At 41.7% G+C, this 19,357-nt stretch overlaps 1 protein-coding gene across 14 annotated transcripts in view; it reads left to right on the forward strand.

Annotated features, from left to right (window-relative positions):
* Window positions 1–19,357, forward strand: part of ICA1 (islet cell autoantigen 1) — a 144,028-nt gene that overhangs the window by 111,414 nt on the left and 13,257 nt on the right. For all 14 annotated transcript variants that reach the window (XM_046020678.1, XM_046020679.1, XM_046020682.1 and 11 more), the window contains 4 exons: window positions 3,658–3,755; window positions 6,837–6,889; window positions 10,052–10,114; window positions 10,226–10,258. In XM_046020678.1, the coding sequence (XP_045876634.1) occupies window positions 3,658–3,755; window positions 6,837–6,889; window positions 10,052–10,114; window positions 10,226–10,258 (247 nt within the window). The remainder of the gene's footprint in view (window positions 1–3,657; window positions 3,756–6,836; window positions 6,890–10,051; window positions 10,115–10,225; window positions 10,259–19,357) is intronic.

Raw genomic sequence — 19,357 nt, forward strand, 5'->3', positions numbered from 1 at the left:
AGTGACTTAACTGTGATTGTGGTGACAGGCAGCCAACAATTGAGTCCCTGCTAATGGCCCAACAGGGAAGGGGTTGAAAAGGAGGAAGGAGTGGTTTACATTACAAAGGGATTGTCTGAGAGCTGCTGGAGTGTGGTTATGAGGGGAGGTCAGGCTGGAGACAGAAGGGATGATAACCATGGAGCTGTCAAGGGCATCTCAGGAGCTTAAGCAAGCCCTGTGGCAGCTAGACACAGCCAGCCGAAGCAGACATGTCCAGGCCCTGCCTAGTGCTGACTGAGAAAAAGGAAATGCAATGAGAAGATAATTGAGCAAACCAGGAGGCCTGGACAAAGCGTCACAGAATTGAAAAGTGCATCTTGGGGCCATCAGAACCTCGGCCGAAAATATTCTCGGCTTCACTTTGACCAGGGTTGGACCACTCTTTGGGGAAAAAAAAGCTGCTGGAAGGTGTGTGTGTGTGTGTGTGTGTGTGTGTGTGTGTGAGAGAGAGAGAGAATAAAATGCTGTGATTGGCAGATCTATTGAAAAGAGTAAGTCTTTGACATCTGTTGAACTTCTCCTTTGTGTATTTCCAAAATACACATACACACATGCCCAGCTTTTACCAGAAGCTTTGGGGCATATGATTTTAAAAAAGAAGAACATCTAGACTACAGTCCATATTCCAGCTGCCTTGTTTGTTCCAGTACTGTCCTTTACCACATTCCCCCCTCCAGCTGAAAATTATGGGTCCCATTTAGTGGTCATGTGTTGGAGAGATGTAAAGGGCAAAATAATATGATGAAGGCAGTGGGGCATAATGTTAAATATTGATGAATGTGAGTAAAGAAATGTTGTCCCTGTGTGACCCCTGCTGACCTCTGTATCTTGATCTACTAAGACTTGTACTCTTACCCACTACATTATAATCCCAGTGGATTCATTTTGTTCCTCGACCAAGTCAAGCTATTCCTTCCTTTAGGCCTTTGTCCTCAGGCCTCCATTTCTCCCTGAGCTGCACACGGATGGCTCCAGCATGTCACCTGACTTCAGCTGAAATGTCACTTCCAAGAGAGGATGTTCTTGCTAACTGAAGTAGTGACCCAGTCACTTTGCATCCCCCATGTTAATTCCCTGCCTAGACTCATCGGTAACTAGTAGTTCTGTCTATCTTGTTCACTATGGTATCTCCAGCACCCAAAACAGCACCTGGCTCCTGGTAAATGCTCTCAAACTATTTGTCAACTGAGTATACTAATCTAAATGTCCAGAAATAGTCATTACCAATGATGGCAATGCTTTTGAGATGTCCTTTATGCAAGAAAAAGCTTCAGAACTCCAATCATAGCACATATATTCAGTGAAAAAACCTTGGCCCTATATTAGAAAAATGGTAAATGAATGTATATTTAATTCAATATTGAATGTTTATGATATATAAAATCTTTTTTATATTCTCTACTCTGATGAGGAATGTTTTTTATTATTGATATGCCCCCCAATAATGGGTCTGTGATTAAAGGAGCAAGACTGATATAAAATGAAGGTCAAGCAAAGCTTTATTTCACTCCAAGCATCAAGAATCAAACCAAACGTTCGGGGCCGCACCTCTTACAAGAGAGGGCGACCATTTTCTGTTTCACAGACTAACTTTTAAGGGCAAAGGCCATGTGGTCATGCCTGGCCACGCACAGGTGGCCAATGAGATGGTAACACACACAGGAAACTCCACAGTCATGTTAGGTCACACATAAGTGACCAATTGAATTACAATTCACCCTATAGTAGATATTTGAACTAGCCTATCACCTTGGTTAGAATTGGCGCCCAAAAGGCTCCCAAAGGGTGGGGCCCATACTCCTTGGTAACCAGGGAGACAGTATGCAACCCCCCACTGATTGGATGTCTCCACCTGGCCTGACCCACCCTTGTATCTCGGCTTTGTTACCTGGGGCTGGTTTCTGGGACTTGTTTTTAAGTAAGTCCCCTGGGGGAAGGGGAGCAGGGACAGTTTAAGGGTGAAACAAAGTTTTTGTTTAATGGATGGATGGAAGCGTTCTGGCTAAATAGGTCCTTATAATTATGAAATACCAACACATCTTATATTGCTTAAGAAGACATCTATATGCAATGATTCCAATTATATGTAAGTAGTATGAGTATGAAAAACCAGAAAGGAAATATATGTAAATAATAACTAATTTGGGGGGAGAAATCAAATTATGAATAGTTTTTTCCTTTTTAATTTTCCAAGCATTCTACATGTGGTTCTCTTATTTTTCTAATGTGAAAAATATCTTTTAAGAAGCAAAACATAATTCAGAATAGATATAATCAAATGTGAATAAGACTGTAAATGCACTTTGAAGACGGAAGGACTTTCTTGAATTTGGTGTGCTTAGTGAATAAGGAAGATATCAGTAATGGATCTGAGCTTTGCAAAGACTGATCACAATTTTGAGGGTGGACACATAGGTAGAACTTTTTTGAGTAAAGAAGCAGAATGAACAGGTTTAGACTAGAAGTAGAAAAAAATAAGGAACTACTATGGGTTCTCGAGAAAAACGGTAACATGATTACTTGTGTGTTACAGGGAAATTATTCTGTATAGGAAGTGAGACAAAGCATAACAGCAGAGTCCACCTGGCATCCATAACAGGCACTGCCATCCATCCTAGCCCTGTTCTGCAAAGACTCTGTCTCCAAATTATCTCCATCCAGCCTGCATCTAGACATCACAAATCTGTCAGAGTTGGTGTAGGAAATGTGCTTGTCACCTTCTGTGTGTGGGTCACACTAAAGAGAAAGATGGGGAAGGGGAAAGAGAATGAGACAGGAAGGCCCAAAGGAAAGATTTTAAAGGTTCTACGATTATAAGCAGTTTGAGTGTCTTGAGATGTTTCTTGTGTAATTTGTAGGTTTGTGACTTAATTAGGACCACAAGTAGAGGTCTCTTTTTATAACTCATTATTCAGTTATAATGGAAATGTTTTGCTTTTTCAGGCTTTGCCACTGGTGTGCGGTTTTTAGGCACTGGATTTTTAAAGTCTTTCCTTAAATATTTAATAAAACTTGAGAACAGTAACTCCAAGAAATTGTGTTCCAGAAACAGATTCCCACCCATTTTTAATCTACAAGATCTGGATGCACCTGCTGTGTCCACTCGTGGGAGTTAACTTGTCACAATATGTTAAGCCACTCTTTTGGGTTTTTTTTTTTTTCCTTAAAAAAGGGTGTTGTTTTCTCTTATTTTTTCAAAAGCTGTTTTTAGATTATAAAATCGCAAACAAAATTAAAAATAAAATGAAATTGTCTCATCTTTGGGGGAGAAAAGCTTCTACTCTGTCAGTGTGTGGGCTGTAAGCAGAACAGAATGTTTATCTTGCTACATGTTGAAGATGGAAAATAAAGTTAGCAATAGCCAAAAGGCCTTCTTCTGAATAACTTACCACGAAGCGGAAAGCATAAATCTAGTGGCAAAACAATTCTCCTTTATAGGCTAGTACTTCTTGGACAGGTCTGAGAACATTTAAAATTTCTTTTCTCTCTACTTGATAGGCTCAAGATAACCTCCCCTAACCTTGACTTCAAGGTTTGGTTTCTGGACCAGAGGCAATTGAGTTTTTTTAATTGATCTTTCTTTTTCTTTTTTTCCTTTTCATTATTATGATCAAGAGCTTACAAGACCCTATGAAAAAACTGATTGAGAAAGAAGAAAGGAAGAAGATCACCCAGCCGGAAAGTGCAGAGGCCACCGTGGAGGAACCCAGGCAGTAAGTCCCGGCTGCTTCTCTAGGCAAAATCTTAATTTCCACAGTCAAGAGCAGCACAGTCCTCACTGACCAAATCTGCTGGGGTCTCAAACACAAGCAAATTGCTTTATTTCTCACTTCTCTGGGTTGATATATTAAGATGAAGCCCAGACTTGTCCAGCACATATTCCTGCTTGGCCAGGACTCATCCCAATAGGAGACCGTTTCTGAGATTTTAGGAGCACACTTGTGAAGAGTTGACTGGGACAAGAAAGGGCACACATCTCCAATGCTCTCTGGCTCTCCATCTAGTGGCCTCAGCCCCAGCTTTCTGCTCTCTTAAGCTTCTGGACCCAATCTGGTCCTTTTGTTACCATCATTTACAAAATCCTGTCCCAGATAAGAAATCCCCTGACTTTTCTCTCAGAGAAGGGAATAACCTATGAGATTGCCTCTTGAGATACTGAGTACTAAGGTGTCATCATACAAAAGTGTTGGGTTCTGACATTTTGTTTCCTTACTGTTCAGACCTTCTGTTTTTTCCTCTGTGAAGCAGAGAGCAGTTTTGAGTGCAGGAAGTGACTGCTCCATCTCCATTTCTTGCCACTTTTACATACTGAGACAAATTTCTCAACATCTGTGGTGCATGATGTGTCCTGACCTCGTTCAGCAAGGAGGTTTCAGCATGAATCTTTTCTGTTGAGATATCAGGGCTTGCAGGAATAGGGTTAGTCTTGAACTGGCTGACCTAGGAAAGTGGATTGCCTTCCCCCCATCTGGGATTCTTTCTCCAAACAAAAAAATTTAGATGATAATTGTGCGGTCAGACTGGTTTGTATTGGGGCATCTAGGTGGTTCAGTAGGTTAAAGCCTCTGCCTTCAGCTCGGGTTATGATCCCAGTGTCCTGGGATTGAGCCCCGCATTGGGCTCTCTGCTCGGTGGGGAGCCTGCTTCCTCCTCTTCCTTGCCTGCTTCTCTGCCTACCTGTGATCTCCGTCAAATAAATAAATAAAATCTTTAAAAAAAAAAAAAACACCTGGCTTTTATTTTAACTGTGTTTCTAAAGTTTCAAATATGTATTTTGGTCCCATAGAAGTGTTTGCACCCAGTATTAGCCTTTTTAATTTTATTTGTTTATTTATTTATTTAACTTTTTAGTGAAGGGAGGGGCAGAGAGAGAGTGAGAGAGAGAAAATCTCAAGCAGACTCCCCACTGAGCATGGAGCTCGATGCATGAAATCCTGAGATCATGACCCACATTGAAATCAAGAGACAGATTGAGTCTTAACCAACTGAGCCACCCAGGCACCTCAAGCCTTTTTAATTTTAAAGCAAATACTAGAAAATTCCTTTAATATAAAACAAAGACAAGTTTTCACTGTGAGAACAGCTATAGAATGATCTGAAACTAATACAGTTGACTATTTTGGGGGGAAGCAATTTAATGTATTCCTGGTATAATAGTAATGCTTATTAGTACCCTTTAGTGAGCACCTACTGTGTATTAAGTGCAGTGTCAGGTGCTTTATTATATGTTATCTCTACTCATTCTCACAACAGCCCTTTGTGTAATTAATGCCAGCATTTCCTCATTGTTTAAATGATGGCAGTGAGGCTCAGAAGAAGTTAAGGGGCTGCCCAAGCCCCTGATGCAGTAAGAGGCAGGACCTAGAATGAGTGCTGGTACCCTCCTTTCACCATATATGTCACTGTAATCAAAATAAAGTATTAACTTTTACTTAGAAAGGAGACACCCAAGACTGTCTTGATTAGTTTTCCTTAGTTTCAGGTTTCTCCATTATTTTAGTACTTTATTTTTAAAAGCTCAAAAAGTGGGGCACCTGGGTGGCTCAGTGGGTTAAGCCTCTGCCTTCAGCTCAGGTCATAATCCCAGGGTCCTGGGATTGAGCCCCACATGGGGCTGTCTGCTCAGCAGGGAGCCTGCTTCCCCCTTTCCCTCTGCCTGCCTCTCTGCCTACTTGTGATCTCTGTCAGGTAAATAAAATCTTTTAAATAAATAATTAATTAAAAAAATAAAAGCTCAAAAAGTGTAATCTAATAACTAATTTAAATACAAAATAGAGGGGCGCCTGGGTGGCTCAGTGGGTTAAAGCCTCTGCTTTCGGCTCAGGTCATGATCCCAGGGTTCTGGGATCGAGCCCCGCATCGGGCTCTCTGCTCCGCGGAGAGCCTGCTTCCTCCTCTCTCTCTGACTGTCTCCCTGCCTACTTGGGATTTCTGTCTGTCAAATAAATAAAAAAAAAAAATCTTAAAAAAATATATATAAAATAGAAATTTGACAAGTAGGGGTTTTTTTTTGTTTTGTTTTGTTTTGTTTTCCAAAAACAGTAGGTAAAGGTGCTTTAGAGGGAGGTTCGAAGGTACCAGCTGAGTCTCAGGGTGGTGATGTATCTCTGTGTGGTATTAATCACTATGGTGAGAGTTCAGTAGGCGACAGTTTTCTGGATTCGAGACTGATCCTGCTTTTCAGCCTTAGGTAATTTCACTAACCTCCTGAGGTTTCCTCTCTTATACAGCCAGAATCAGAATAAACACCCATTTGCCCATCAATTTTTTAATTACGTTTTTAAAAGCGACAACTGTACAGTATCTTAGTTACACTATCTGCTCATTTAGATATTTACAGACTATGTGACTGATGATGAAACCAAACTCAGTTATTAAGGTGCTTCTAATCAGCCTTAGGAGAGGAAAAAGCCAGCAAATGTATTTCTTCTTAAAAATATGAATAGCATGGGGGCACCTGGGTGGCTCAGTGGGTTAAGCCTCTGCCTTCGGCTCAGGTCATGATCTCAGGTCCTGGGATGGAGCCCCACATCGGGCTCTCTGCTCAGCAGGAAGCCTGCTTCCTCCTCTCTCTCTGCCTGCCTCTCTGCCTACTTGTGATGTGTCTGTCAAATAAATAAATAAATAATCTAAAAAAAAATGAATAGCATGTAAATGACTCTGTGTTTATGTGTGTGTGCATGTATTAAAGTGCAGTTATATTGTTGTATTATACAGAATATCTGGCTGTATCACAAATACAAAATTTTCAAAACTAGATTACTAAACTCTTTTTTTTTCTTTCTAATTTTAAGGTTAATTTCATTAGAGGATGAAAACCAGCACAAGGAGTCTTCTAGTTTTAAGAGTAAGTATTGATTTTTATTTAGAATTGCTTCTGAAATGCTACTGCTCAGCAACCAATTCGTTTTCTTTTTTGGCAGATTCCTCCTCGGCCTTTCTTCTTTTCCAATTGAAAAAATTCTATATTAATTTGCTTTTTTTCTTTTTCTTTTTCTTTTTTTTTTTTACCATTTCGGTTTTGAATTTTCAAATATCAATGATGCTGACGATATCGTGTTATTCGGAGAAGGTTTTATATTGTGAGCCAGAAAATAGCACCATTAGTCACTTCAGCAGCAGCCTGTCAGAGGAGCATCCAAAATGGAGAATGAACAGAGAGCGATTTCTTTTACAACAGATGATAACACTTCTGCTATTGCCATTACTAGTTCTAACTGCCATTTGGGCTGTAATGATAGTTTTAATAAGATTACATGATCAGATTGGGTGAGTCGGTCTCCAGTGTGTTGTGGGGTGGGGGTTGGTCTTTGTTGAGAACAGATGGGGAGAGCTCAGACACGGCTCTTGCTGGCGATTCCTGGGTCTGCTCCGTCATGAGTAACATCAGCTCCCTTGGGTGTGCTGACCCCCCGACGGTTGGGAAGGCGATCAGAGCGTTAGGAGATGATGGGACGTGCCGTGAAAGGTTTGTCGGCTATTCCTGGCTCCGGCCATGACAGCCAGTTCTTTCACTGGTTGTTCTCGTAATGGAATAGAGGGTCCAGTAAAACGTGGTGGGACTAAGGTGATATAATGCTGAGCTTTTCACTGGGACTTGAATCCTCAGGGGTGCAAGGGAAAGCTTTATAGGTAGTACGGAGAGAACTGAAATTACCCCAGCCCTCTGCTCAGCCTGGCCCTCCGGGGGGCATATCCGCCTCTGCCTCACTCCATCCTTCGCTGTGGCAGCCCTTCCAGGAGATAATAGGAGGCAAAGCAGACCCTGGGACTTCCTTTCTCTTCTATTCTTTTCCTCCACCCTCTACCTTCCTTCTGTCTTTCCTCCTACTTTCCCAACAATTTGCTTCACCTACTTTATTCTTCCACTTTACCGCTTCATTTGCTTCTCTCTCATCTACTTTTCAAAAGAAAGCAAAAACCTCTCCCCTATCTGCCTCTTTGACTTGCCTTCATGTCATCATTTCATGCATGTACACCCTCACTTACTCACATATTTGCTCATTTGTTCAATAGATACTGATTTCAAAATTTTATTTGAGAGAGAGCGAGCACACATGAGCAGGGGGAGGGGCAGAGGGAGAGGGAAAGAGAGAATCTCAGGCAGACCTTCACTGAGCACAAAGCCAATGCAGGGCTTGGTCTCACAAGAGACTATGACCTGAGCCAAAACTGAAAGCTGGACACTTAACCAGCTGAGCCACCCAGGGGCCCCTGTTCCATAGATACGTGTTGAGTGCTGCCTGTGTGGCAGGCACAGCAGTAGGCTCTGGGCACCCAGTAGTATGCCAGATGTATTCAGACCCTTCCCATGATGGTGTTCACAGAACAGGAAGCAGGTGGAAATCTAATAATTTGCACAAGTAATTGGGCAACTCTGACTTTGATTAGAGCTGCGAGGGTCCTGGGCATGTGCAATAGGGAGACCCCACCTGTTTAAGGGGCTCACAGGTCTAGCTAAGTCAAGTGCTGTTGCGGGAGCTATCAAAGTAAAATTAACAGCCTGGGCAAAGACTATGAGCCAAGGAGGACCAGGAGAAAGTCAGAAGGACACTGTTCTAGAGCATGAGACAGGGAGCAAGTGGCAGAAGAAGACAGAAAATGAAGCCAACCTGATGTTGGCCATATAAGAGCTCTCTGAGTGTATTGATCCCCACCTCCAGCCTCACTATCTTTTGGGTGTCGACAGCATGAATTATGTTGTGGGAATCTAGAAGTATTATAGTTTTGAGGGAAAATGTAAACTCCAGTTTATTATATTTGTTTGCTCAAGTTACATGTCAATATAAAATATGTCTTTATACAAAAGAATCAAGTTTTTTCTTTCTTTGTGTAGTGTGTTTCCTTGTTTGTGGTATTTGCATAATATTTTGAGATTGCAAATGTTGATCACCTTGCTTTAGGTATACATAGAATGGAATCCACCATAATGAAGTGTCATCTGTCTTTTATTTTGTGACCTGCAGAAAGTCTAATGTACGTGTGTGCAAACCTGAGGTTGTTTTTTTTTTTTTTATTGTTTTATTCATCTAGAAGAAAGAAAGAGAACATGAGTAAGGGGGAAGGGTGAAAGGGAGAGGGAGAAGCAGACACCCCAATGAGCAGGGAGCCCGACGCAGGGCTAGATCTTAGAACCCCAGGATCATGATCTGCGCCAAAGGCAGATACTTAACTGACTGAGCCGCCCCAAGCAAACCAAGTTCTAGGACTGTTGTATTGTGTTGTATACACACACACACACACACACATACACAGACACATACTTGATTACTTAGAGGTGGTTTTTAGTTTACAGAAAATTGGGCAGAAGGTACAGAGATCTCCTTATATCCCCTATCTCTACATATGCATTATCAACATCCCCCACCAGGGTAATACATTTCTTATAATCGATGAACCAACACTGACCTATCATTGCCACTCACAGTTTACATTAGGGTGCACTCTTGGTGCTACACGTTTTATGGGTTTTGACAAATGTATAATGACATGTATTCATCACTAGAGTATAATACAGAATAATTTCACTGTCATAAAAGTCCTCTGTGTCTCCTTATTGATCTCTCCCTTCCTCCAAACACTGAGCAACCACCGATCTTTTTACTGTTAACATAGTTTTGCCTTTTCCAGAATTCTGTATAGTGGGAATTATGCTGTATGTAGCATTTACAGACTGATTACTTTCACTCAGTGATCTGCCCTTTTTATTTTGGCCAGGCCCCAAATGGCTGAGGTTTGTAGCACCATCAGTAGTCAGTTACTTAAATCACACGATTGTCCATGAAAGGAGAATTGTAAGGTCGGTGCCATATAGTTTTCTACCAAACAAATCAAAGATCTGAGGTTGTTAACTCAGAACTCCTTGAGAGCCAACAGCTTGAGCAGAATGTAATCTCAGGACCCCTGCTTCTGTGTGAGGAGCTGTGTGTTTACCTTACACTGCGAGAGCATATGAACACACACCCCATTCTGAATTGGTGATAACCAAATGCATGTGTTCTATTTACAGCTGAAGATGGAAAAAGCGTTTTATCTGCCTTAGACAAAAGCTCTACACATAATGCATGCTCAGGTAATCTAGATTAAGGAAAATGACTCAATTTTAATAAATTTGACAAACTCCTTACAAAATGAAACTGACTCATAATTTTGTTTTCTTTCCCCTCTTCTATTGGACCTGTAGATGAACTATTAGACATGAAACCCGAGGAAGATGGTAAGATTTATACATTCCTTTAGTGTTATAATTTAATTTTTAATACCATTTTTATTAGGAAAATGTAATGTTTATATTTTGAATAGCTTTGCATTCCCAAGCAAATTGTTTTTAGGTGACTGTCATTTGTCTTTATAAATGACTTTAAATATGCTCAAGCACAAGTTAGTAGGTATTTGTTAGTATATATAAGTTAGTACATGATTTGTCATCCTTAGTTTAATTACATAATGTTCAAACTCCTAAAGCTAAAAGTTATGACATCAAAAGTCATATGCTGTAGTAGAAAAAACATGGTTCGTGGAATCAGACCTGGACTTGACTGTAAGTTCTACTATAAAACTATCTGTATGGCTTTAAGTAATTTGCTTCATGCTTGAACTCCTTCAGCCTCCATTGCTCTCAGTATAACATGGGAACCAACAGCAACCGTCTTGCTGGATTGTTGTCAGAATTGGAGATCATGTATATGGAGGGTCTCTTGTGGCCTCTGACACAAGGACACTTTTGAGATGGGAATCAGTTGAGATAGTAGCAGTAGAAACATTGTGCTGCATCTACACTGAGACTTAGTTAAACAGAGGAAGAGTTTGCCTGGCTAGGGCACCCACCCAAGTTCAACAGACCTAAAATCACTTAGTAAATAACTACCCCACCCCAAAAAAAAGAGAATCCAGACGCATGGATCTCGATGAGTCACTCATTGTCTTAAGTGACCCCAGGAATTTGAGTGCATTCAGCCTGGTAGAAGTGTTGCTTTCTGTCCTACCAAGTGTTAGCTTCTGATGATTTAGCATGAGTCCAAAATACCCCTGAGATTCTGAGACAAACTCTAGTGCACCCTCTGTCCTAGGTGGCTGGTTCACAGCCTGCCCTGGTTTTACAGGTTTCTCATAGGACTGGAAATGGGGCAAGATCATCCTGTAGGCCCCAGTTAACTAGGGCAGACAATTTTCTCTACTCAGTTTGAGCTTGATTGGGGTTTAATCCCCAAAGTGTGAGAGGATTAAAGTCTGGCAAACAGAAGGCATTGGTTAAAGTTTTTTCAAAATTGGAAAGGCAGTAGAGCTCTTGCATTAGGTTTCCAGGGTTTAGGATTATCGACTTGAGGGAAGAAACCTGCTTTCCTTACTTATTTCTCACTGCAGGCAATACACTGTACAATATCTTATGAATGTCCCTGTGTATTTTTGTCACAATGACTACTTATTTATAAATATTGCATTCACATCAGATTATGAAAGTAAAATCGAATAGTTAAAAGCAGACCTTCACTACCTGGCCCCCATTTTCTTTTTTTTTTTTTTTTTAAGATTTTATTTATTATTTTTTTTTGGCAGACAGAGATCACAAGTAGGCAGAGAGGCAGGCAGAGAGAGAGGAAGGGAAGTAGGCTCCCCGCTGAGCCGAGTGCCTGATGCGTGGCTCAATCCCAGGACTCTGGGATCATAACCCGAGCCGATGGCAGAGGCTTTAACCCACTGAGCCACCCAGGTGCCCTGGCCCCCATTTTCATAAAAATGTTTCCCCCTTGGCTATAAGGATCAATTATTTTGATGAATTAAAGGAAAATTTCTTACACATTGTTGTTCTTTTTTTTGGGGGGGGGGGGGAATATTTCAGTCTTGCACAGGTGGGCTACAGTCAGTAATATAACACTCAGTAGGGGCCCACCATCTAGTTTTAGCAAATCTCCACATTTAGCTGGTTCTTTGTAATTATATGTCTATTTCAGCTTGTTTTGGTAGGAAGATAGTTATTTCTCCTTTTGCCAACCTCTTGTTTAAGTAATTTGTTCTTTGCTTTTATTAACTCCTATTTAATTTCATTATTTTAATAAATAATTTTTGAATTAGGTATATTCACATTGGTACATGATAACGATAATAAAACAGTAGGCAACAGAAAATTCTGTCTCCCATTTCTGCTCTCCGCTCTTCTCTAGTCCAGTATTCTCATCCCCATTCTATCCTCCTGGCATTTCTTTATGTACGGCACAAGGAAATATGAGTCTGTATTCTCATGTTTCCCCCTTCTTGCTTTTGGGTTCTTGCTTTTGGATTTTGACTTTTTCAACTTGGGTAGTAAAGGTACAACAAAAACTCCCGCAGTAGCTGTGCATCTCTTCGCAGAATTAAATCAGAAATGCTACTTCCTGTGATACATGCTTACTTTCATAAACTTCCTCTAGAGCATGAGCCATGGGTACACTGGAATAAGACTGATACCTTTCCACCTATTTAGAACTTTTATATCTCATTGGTTTATAGTTAACAGTCTCTGTTTCACAGAATAGAGGCTCATACCCTTTTTTTGAGCACTCACGGAATTCTAACAATAGAGAGGTGAATGTATTCTCCAGAATGTTTACTTGTTTTCAGGCAGAAAAGTTGATTTACAGACTGTCTCAGTTAAATGCAGTGTGATGTAATCTCTCGTTTCCCTTTATCACTGCCAACCCATAAAGCCCTTCTTGAGGCATGAGCGGTGCTTTGTCACTATCTGACTCTTCTGCATTGGCAACCCCTCGGGCAGCATCAGCTTAAAGATTAACGTGACCACAAGTACAGAAATACTCTGTCAGAGCACAGAACTTGCAGCGACTGAAGAAAAGAGCACACAATAATTAGTTGACTTCAAAATGTGCCCTTCAGAAAACTGCCAGAAGGCCCAAATCCTGAATTAAAGCACTGATTATAATATGCAAGACATTAAACAATCAAGAAATAAAAAGAGCTTAATCCAGGGATGGCTGCCTTTATAGGACTTGGGGGCTATAAGCTCTAGCACCCTGCTGCTTGGGGGCCAGTTCATTCCCACTGGTAATTCTGTTAGACAAGTAATGGCCAAGCTGTGGCACAATGTTATCAAAAAGCAAACTGCTTATAACAACAAGGAGACAATTCTCCAGGAGCTGTTGTGCAGAAAATCACTCTGATTCAGTGTCATAATGAAATGTGTTTTCTCCTACTAAATAGATAACATAAATATAAAACCAATATTTGGCCAGTTGATAAAAAATTTTTAAGTAAAAAAACAAAACAAAACAAAAAAAACACACCTGAGTGACATTTTCCAATAACTTGAAAGTGGCCCTAAAATTGCCTTGTGACCACATATGACAATCCCAACCTCAACTCATGAACTAGTTGTAACATGTAGAAGTTTTTGTGTTCCTCAAAACTGGACTAGCAGAAAGGTAACTGAACCGAAAGTGGTGGTATGAAGTAGAGAGAGTTAGATGAACTCTAAATCTCATTACTTGGATTTATCCAAAAGATCCTTTTCTAGGACAAGGTTAACTGAAATTTTTAAGAATTGTAAGTGTACACATTATAATTAAAATGTATCGTCTTCTGCCATTTCTTTGGTTACTACTTTCAAACTTGTGATTCTAAATTCTGGTCAATAATCAGAACAACAAAGAAAGTCATTCAATAGCTCACTTAGGTCTGGGTGCAGATCTTTAGCCCTTAATAGTAATATAAGCTTAAGTCCCCATGCCTCGTTTCCCAAGATGTTTGGGACTATCTCTTGCTGTTCTCTGTATAGAGCTGACTAGGGATCTCATTGCTTCCTCACATGTAGTGAGGCAAAGACTAAGCTTGTTATCTTTTCTCATCAACTTTCCCTTCTCCCTGTCTCTCTCAGCATTGGAGGATGAAATCTTGTTTTGGTCCTTTCATAAAATAATGGTGCACTTTTAAAACCAAAGACTCTTTACTTTGGTTACTTTACTTGATCACCACGGAGTATTGTATATCGATTTACTCCTGCCTCAGGTGTTAAGTTTCTCAGTAAATTGCTTGCTTGTTAAGCTCCTATGCTGAAATGGAGGACCAGGGCTGGGGATCATTAAGAAATATTTTTTGAATGTCTCCTCAGGATCTAGCACTGTTGGGATTTTCGTTTTCATTTTTTTGGACGGTGTGTGTTTGTGTATATCCCAGAGAGTGGGTAGAGATGGATTTCCCCCCCCATCTGTTATTATTATTAGCTGTGTCTTTTTTCACCAAAAGGGAGTTTTTAGAAGTAGTATTCTTGGATTCCACACCAGTACAATTTGTTACCAGAGCCTTTTAAAAGGATGAATACTTTTCTCGTTAGACATTTTTGTACGGTGGTTTCCCACCTCATCTTTCTCTCCCATACTCTCTGTTGGGAGGTGTGAGGGCTGTGTTGGTTGTTGGGGTTTTTCATGTGTATTGCAAGTGTGCAGCCTTTACATTAGTCATAATGCTGAGAGTGGGGACCAGAGAGAAAACCAGAGAAACAGTCTTCCTGTTTCACACACAGATGAAGGCACCTTCTGTGACATTTATCTCATTGTTTTCCTGTGCTCTCATTTTTGGTCTATGTAGCTATGTTTCCATCTTCTGTGTTCCTAATTCATGCTGAGGTCATGAAACTCAGTATGATTTCAAGAATATAACCTGAGTGGGCTGTCCCCAGTTCCCTGCATTTACTTTCTGTCGCCCACCCTCTGTCTGAACTTAAGAGAGCTTCCTCTGTATGTCAGTTTTCACTCTGAAAGCTCACTGGGTCAGAATCAGAGTGCATTGCCTCAGAATCCATTTTCCTGGGGAATATTTTCCCAGGGGCATGGGATTTTTATTTTTGAACCCTTGTGCAGTGTGAGGCACACATGCCGAGTGGGTCTACCATCTCAGCCATTCTGCCATGCTGCGTGCAGCCAAGAGCTTTGCCTGGCTGGCAGTGGAACCATCTGACCTTAGAAATCCTCAAAACTTTACAAAAGCTTGAATATTCACTTATACATGACATCTTTAACAGGCTCTGTATATCTTTAACTGCACTGAGAAAACATCTTGACCTATGAGCCAGGGGTCCCCAGCCAAATAATATGTAACTCATAAATTATATGACCTTGGGCAGGCCATCTAGCTTGGGTGTCTTTTTCCCCATTGGCAAAGTGACTTACAGGTGGTAATTTCCAAGATCCCTTTCAGTGAAGTGTGATTCTTCTCTCTAGGCATCTCACTGGGAGAAAACAGCAGGTTCCCAGACAGGAAGGCAGGAAAGTGAGATTGAGAAATGACAGATGTGGTGGGGTTTTGCTGAATCGTAGGCTTTCCTGAAGGAGTTGCTAGCAGGGCTGCATTAGAGCTGGACTGTAGACGTTCTGAACACCACTGTAAGGAGTGTTACAGAGGGAGCCTTTGAAGGTTTTTGAGTAAGAAGTAATAATCTCACAGCTAAACTGAGCAAAGGTATACAGCGAGAGGGAGCCTTTTATGGAGTGCCAGTAGGCTTGCCAGTGGGCAAGCCCCAAAGGACCTTCAAGTCAGGAGTTTGTCATCAGAGTTCAAAGAAACATGGAGTTGGAGACGGAGATTTGAGAATGTTCCCTGGTGAGACTGGAAACGTGAGAATAGGTAAGATGTTCTGTAGACAATATAGGAAAGGGAGATGTGGTTTAGGAGGAAACTTCAGGGTAACTAGAGTAGGAAGAGGCAGCAGGGACAGTATTGTCAAGGAGATGGAAGGACATCCAAAAGAGCCATTTCATGGAGCCCCCAGGAGATGACAGCATTTCCAGAGTGGGCAACAGGGCAGATTGCCACAGGGGTTGAGGGCAGAGAAGAGTTGGAATCGGCCACGAGGATCTCACTGGTATCCTTCAGGAGGGCCACTTAAGTGTGAAGCAGGGGCAGGAGTTTGACGACAGGCTGCTGAAACAAGAACGATTGACAAAGCGAAGTGTGTGGCTATAGAAGGAGAAGCAACCAGAGGGGCAATGTTGGGGGTGGGATAGGGTGCCAGAGGAGACAGGAATCACAAGATGGGAAGATGGGATGTGCACACATCTTCTGAGGTCCAGAGAGGAAGCCTTGGAGAGAGAGAGGCTACAGACGCTGGAGCTGGATGCCGGTGGGAGCAGAGCAGGCTCCCAGCAGGAGGGGAGAGCATAGAATGGACTATGTTAAAAAGAAGGAAGGAATGCATGAAGGGTCAGTGTCATAGAGCTGAAGGCTGGGAGGTGAGAGCTAGAGTTTGTTGTTGGCCTCTGTTTCTGTAATAACGTCAGGAGTTGTGTTACCTGATATGAGTGTGAACATGGAGACTCAGGATCCTGCAAGAGCATGAAGGGGACTTGGAATGGTATCTGTGGGTTTGGCACCTGAGAGCTCCAGGAACCCTGGTTCACCCTTGAAAGATGGGGCACCGTAACCCAGGAGCAATACTTGCTCAGCTCCCTGGGGAGAAGCCCTGACTCCACCTGTGCTGCCCTTCCTGGAGCTTCACTCAAAGAACTTATTCTCTCTGTGTGTGTCCTGTTTTCTCACAGTTGAGTTGAATTATTCCCAAAGAAAATGATAGCTTGATTCTTAAGAGCCAACTGACTAGTGTTATTTTTCAAGTCTTGACATGTCTGGTTACAGACCTAAACCTGTCGTTTTCTACTTGTAATTAAGTTTTTCTTACAAGTTATGTATAGTAATTTCAAGCATCTTAATTATCAGGGCAATAATTGGGCTTTCCCTATTTTCTGGTTCAAGTCAGTGCCAGTTTCAGTGCTTTTAGGGAAGTGATAAGTTCTCTTAGAAAAAATGTCCACTGTGTAGCCCACTTGAACAGTTAAATAACCAGGACATTGATAGGCCAAATTCAGTGGTCAACCTCTGACTAAATATTCGGAACTAGCTCTGGACAGTATCATCCTCACCAAGGGTCCTTTTATAATTTTTGTCAGTAAAGTTGAGTTTGACAGGATACAATATTACTCAGGAATCTTTTGGTTGAAAATAACAGAAACCCTTCTCTAAGTAGTTGACCTTTCAAATTAAAAAGAAAAGATCATATTGGGAATTGGTCCCTGAAACTCCAGACATACAGTGAGGAATTGACTTCAAGCGAGGCTGGGTCTGGGGCTTACGCAGTGTTGTCAAGATTCTCTTTCCAACTCTTGGTGCTGGTTTGCCCTATGTTTGGCTCCCCAGGAGCCTCAAAACTGCATCTTTAGAACTTGGAATCTGAATGAGAGACCCTCCTCATTCCACCTTCCATGTACCAAACTCTGGGAAGCCTCTGGCATGTGCCCATCACTGAGCCATTCACCAGGGCCTGAGAAATGGGGGATGCTGGCCAGCCTAGGTGGGGTGTTGGGGCACTGTACATGGTGTCTCACCAGGATCCTGTGGAGAAGGTGTTTCCCAAAAGGGAAAACTGAAGAGGAGGAGGGAAGGGATGCTAAGTTAATGAAACCCATGGAAGTCCACTCTATACCCTCCCACGTGACCTAAACAGTAAAAACAAAGAGCTTTTGCAGTTTCTGGTTGTTTTTGGAAAGCTCAAAGTTTATTACTTATTGTTGCTGATGTTAGTCATGATCTTCCCTGGACTGACATCTTGATGAAAGCAGGGAAGCCTCTCTCAGGGTTTGACTGAGCACAGGGCTGTGAAGTAACTTCGGGAAGTGCTCATCTAAAGTCATCTCTTCCTCTAGAATCTACTCTTTGATTGGAATTGGCGCCAATAAAACAGGTTTGATTCGGCAATCATCTGGATTCAGTCAGGCCAGAAAGTAAACCATGAGAAAAGGTTTGGGTATTCCAGTCCCAACTGAAAGCAGAAAGTACAGAGATTTGTGAAGTTAATATGTGTAAAGGGAGTGATACTGAGAGAGGTTCAGAGAGAGAAGGAGGGGGTTGCATAGCCAGCTGCGTGTTGAGGGACACAGCCAAGCTTCCTGCCTGCATTCACATACATGGGCTGTCCTTCTGCCCACCTGCCCTTCCACCGCTCACAAGCCAAGGTGGGTCCTGGCTGCCCACCCTCCTACTGCAGAACTGTCTCACAGCCTGTTTACTAAAATGCCATTTCCCTCATCTACTTACCACCCCACCTTACAGGCTACATTTCAGTGCAAATTTCTGTGATAACACAAACAATAAGAATACTTAAGTTAGACAGTTGTCCAATTGAGGTGATATTTTGCTGCTATTTTTAAACCATAGTGATAGGAGAGTGTCTGGACTCCTCCCTTCCTGGATATAGAGCTAGTCTGCCTAGCACATCAAAAATCCTCTCTATCAGAACACCATTGTATTAAGTGTGGTTGAAAATAGATTCGGTAAAGCTGACAGATAAGCTGTATTCCTTTAAAAAAAAAAAAAAGATGTCACTTACTAATTACCTCATATATTTGAGGAAAACTTGTTAATTTCACTTAATATGACAGTATCAGAATTGCAATGTAGCACAGAGAAAATATAAATCATGATTATTCCTTCTCTTTGTGACTTCCGGCAATGTTTGCAGTTTCCCTGTGGCAATTAGATACTATAGCAAAACCACAGTTAATAAGACCATCCATCCTTAGTGTTCAAAATAGGTGGAAAACCCAATGAAAGTCTTGTAGTTTTTCTGGTTAGCAATGCTCCCATTCTACTTGCGTTCCCTGTTCAGTATTTTGTCAGTGTTCATATTGTAAGAATGGATCTCTTCTTTAAAGTCTCTCCTGTGGATAAGCAATGAGATTTTAAAGTGTATTTCTTTTGGTCTTCCTGACAATGCTTTAAGGTGGGCGTTATTCATATTATAATTTACAGGTGAAAAAACAGAGGCCGGGAAGAGCTAAGGGTCTTGCTATAGTCCCACAGCAAGAATGGTCTCAGGCCCTCCCCTCTGGTCTTGAACTCATTCCAGAGCTGTGTCTCTGGCAGATCCTATGTTTGCCCTGTTTTCCTGTCATTCTTTCACTGCTGCCCTCAAGCACACCAGACCCACCTTTCCTTTGCTTTGGCAAGGACTTGTGGTTGGGTTGCAGTCAGTTGCAGCAAAGGAGAAGGGAAGCCAGCGGCCTTCTTTGGTCATCGATGGATGTCCTGACATCCTCCACTCCTGCCCAGCGTGTGGCAAGGGTCGTCACCCCATCCTGGATGATAGGGCAGACGCCCACATGGTGTTTTGGCTGTGGATTTAGGGCTTATTGTGTGAGAAGATTCAGGAAGCTATGCAAACAAGGAACTAAAATCTCTCACATGCCTTCAATCCTGGCTTTTCTTCCTGTTTGAAAAATGTTTTGGTAATAAATTTGCTTTTACATTAAGAAAAAAACAAAACCCTCGAGTTTTG

Source organism: Meles meles, chromosome 10, assembly GCF_922984935.1.
Source record: "Meles meles chromosome 10, mMelMel3.1 paternal haplotype, whole genome shotgun sequence".
NCBI lineage: Eukaryota > Metazoa > Chordata > Mammalia > Carnivora > Mustelidae > Meles > Meles meles.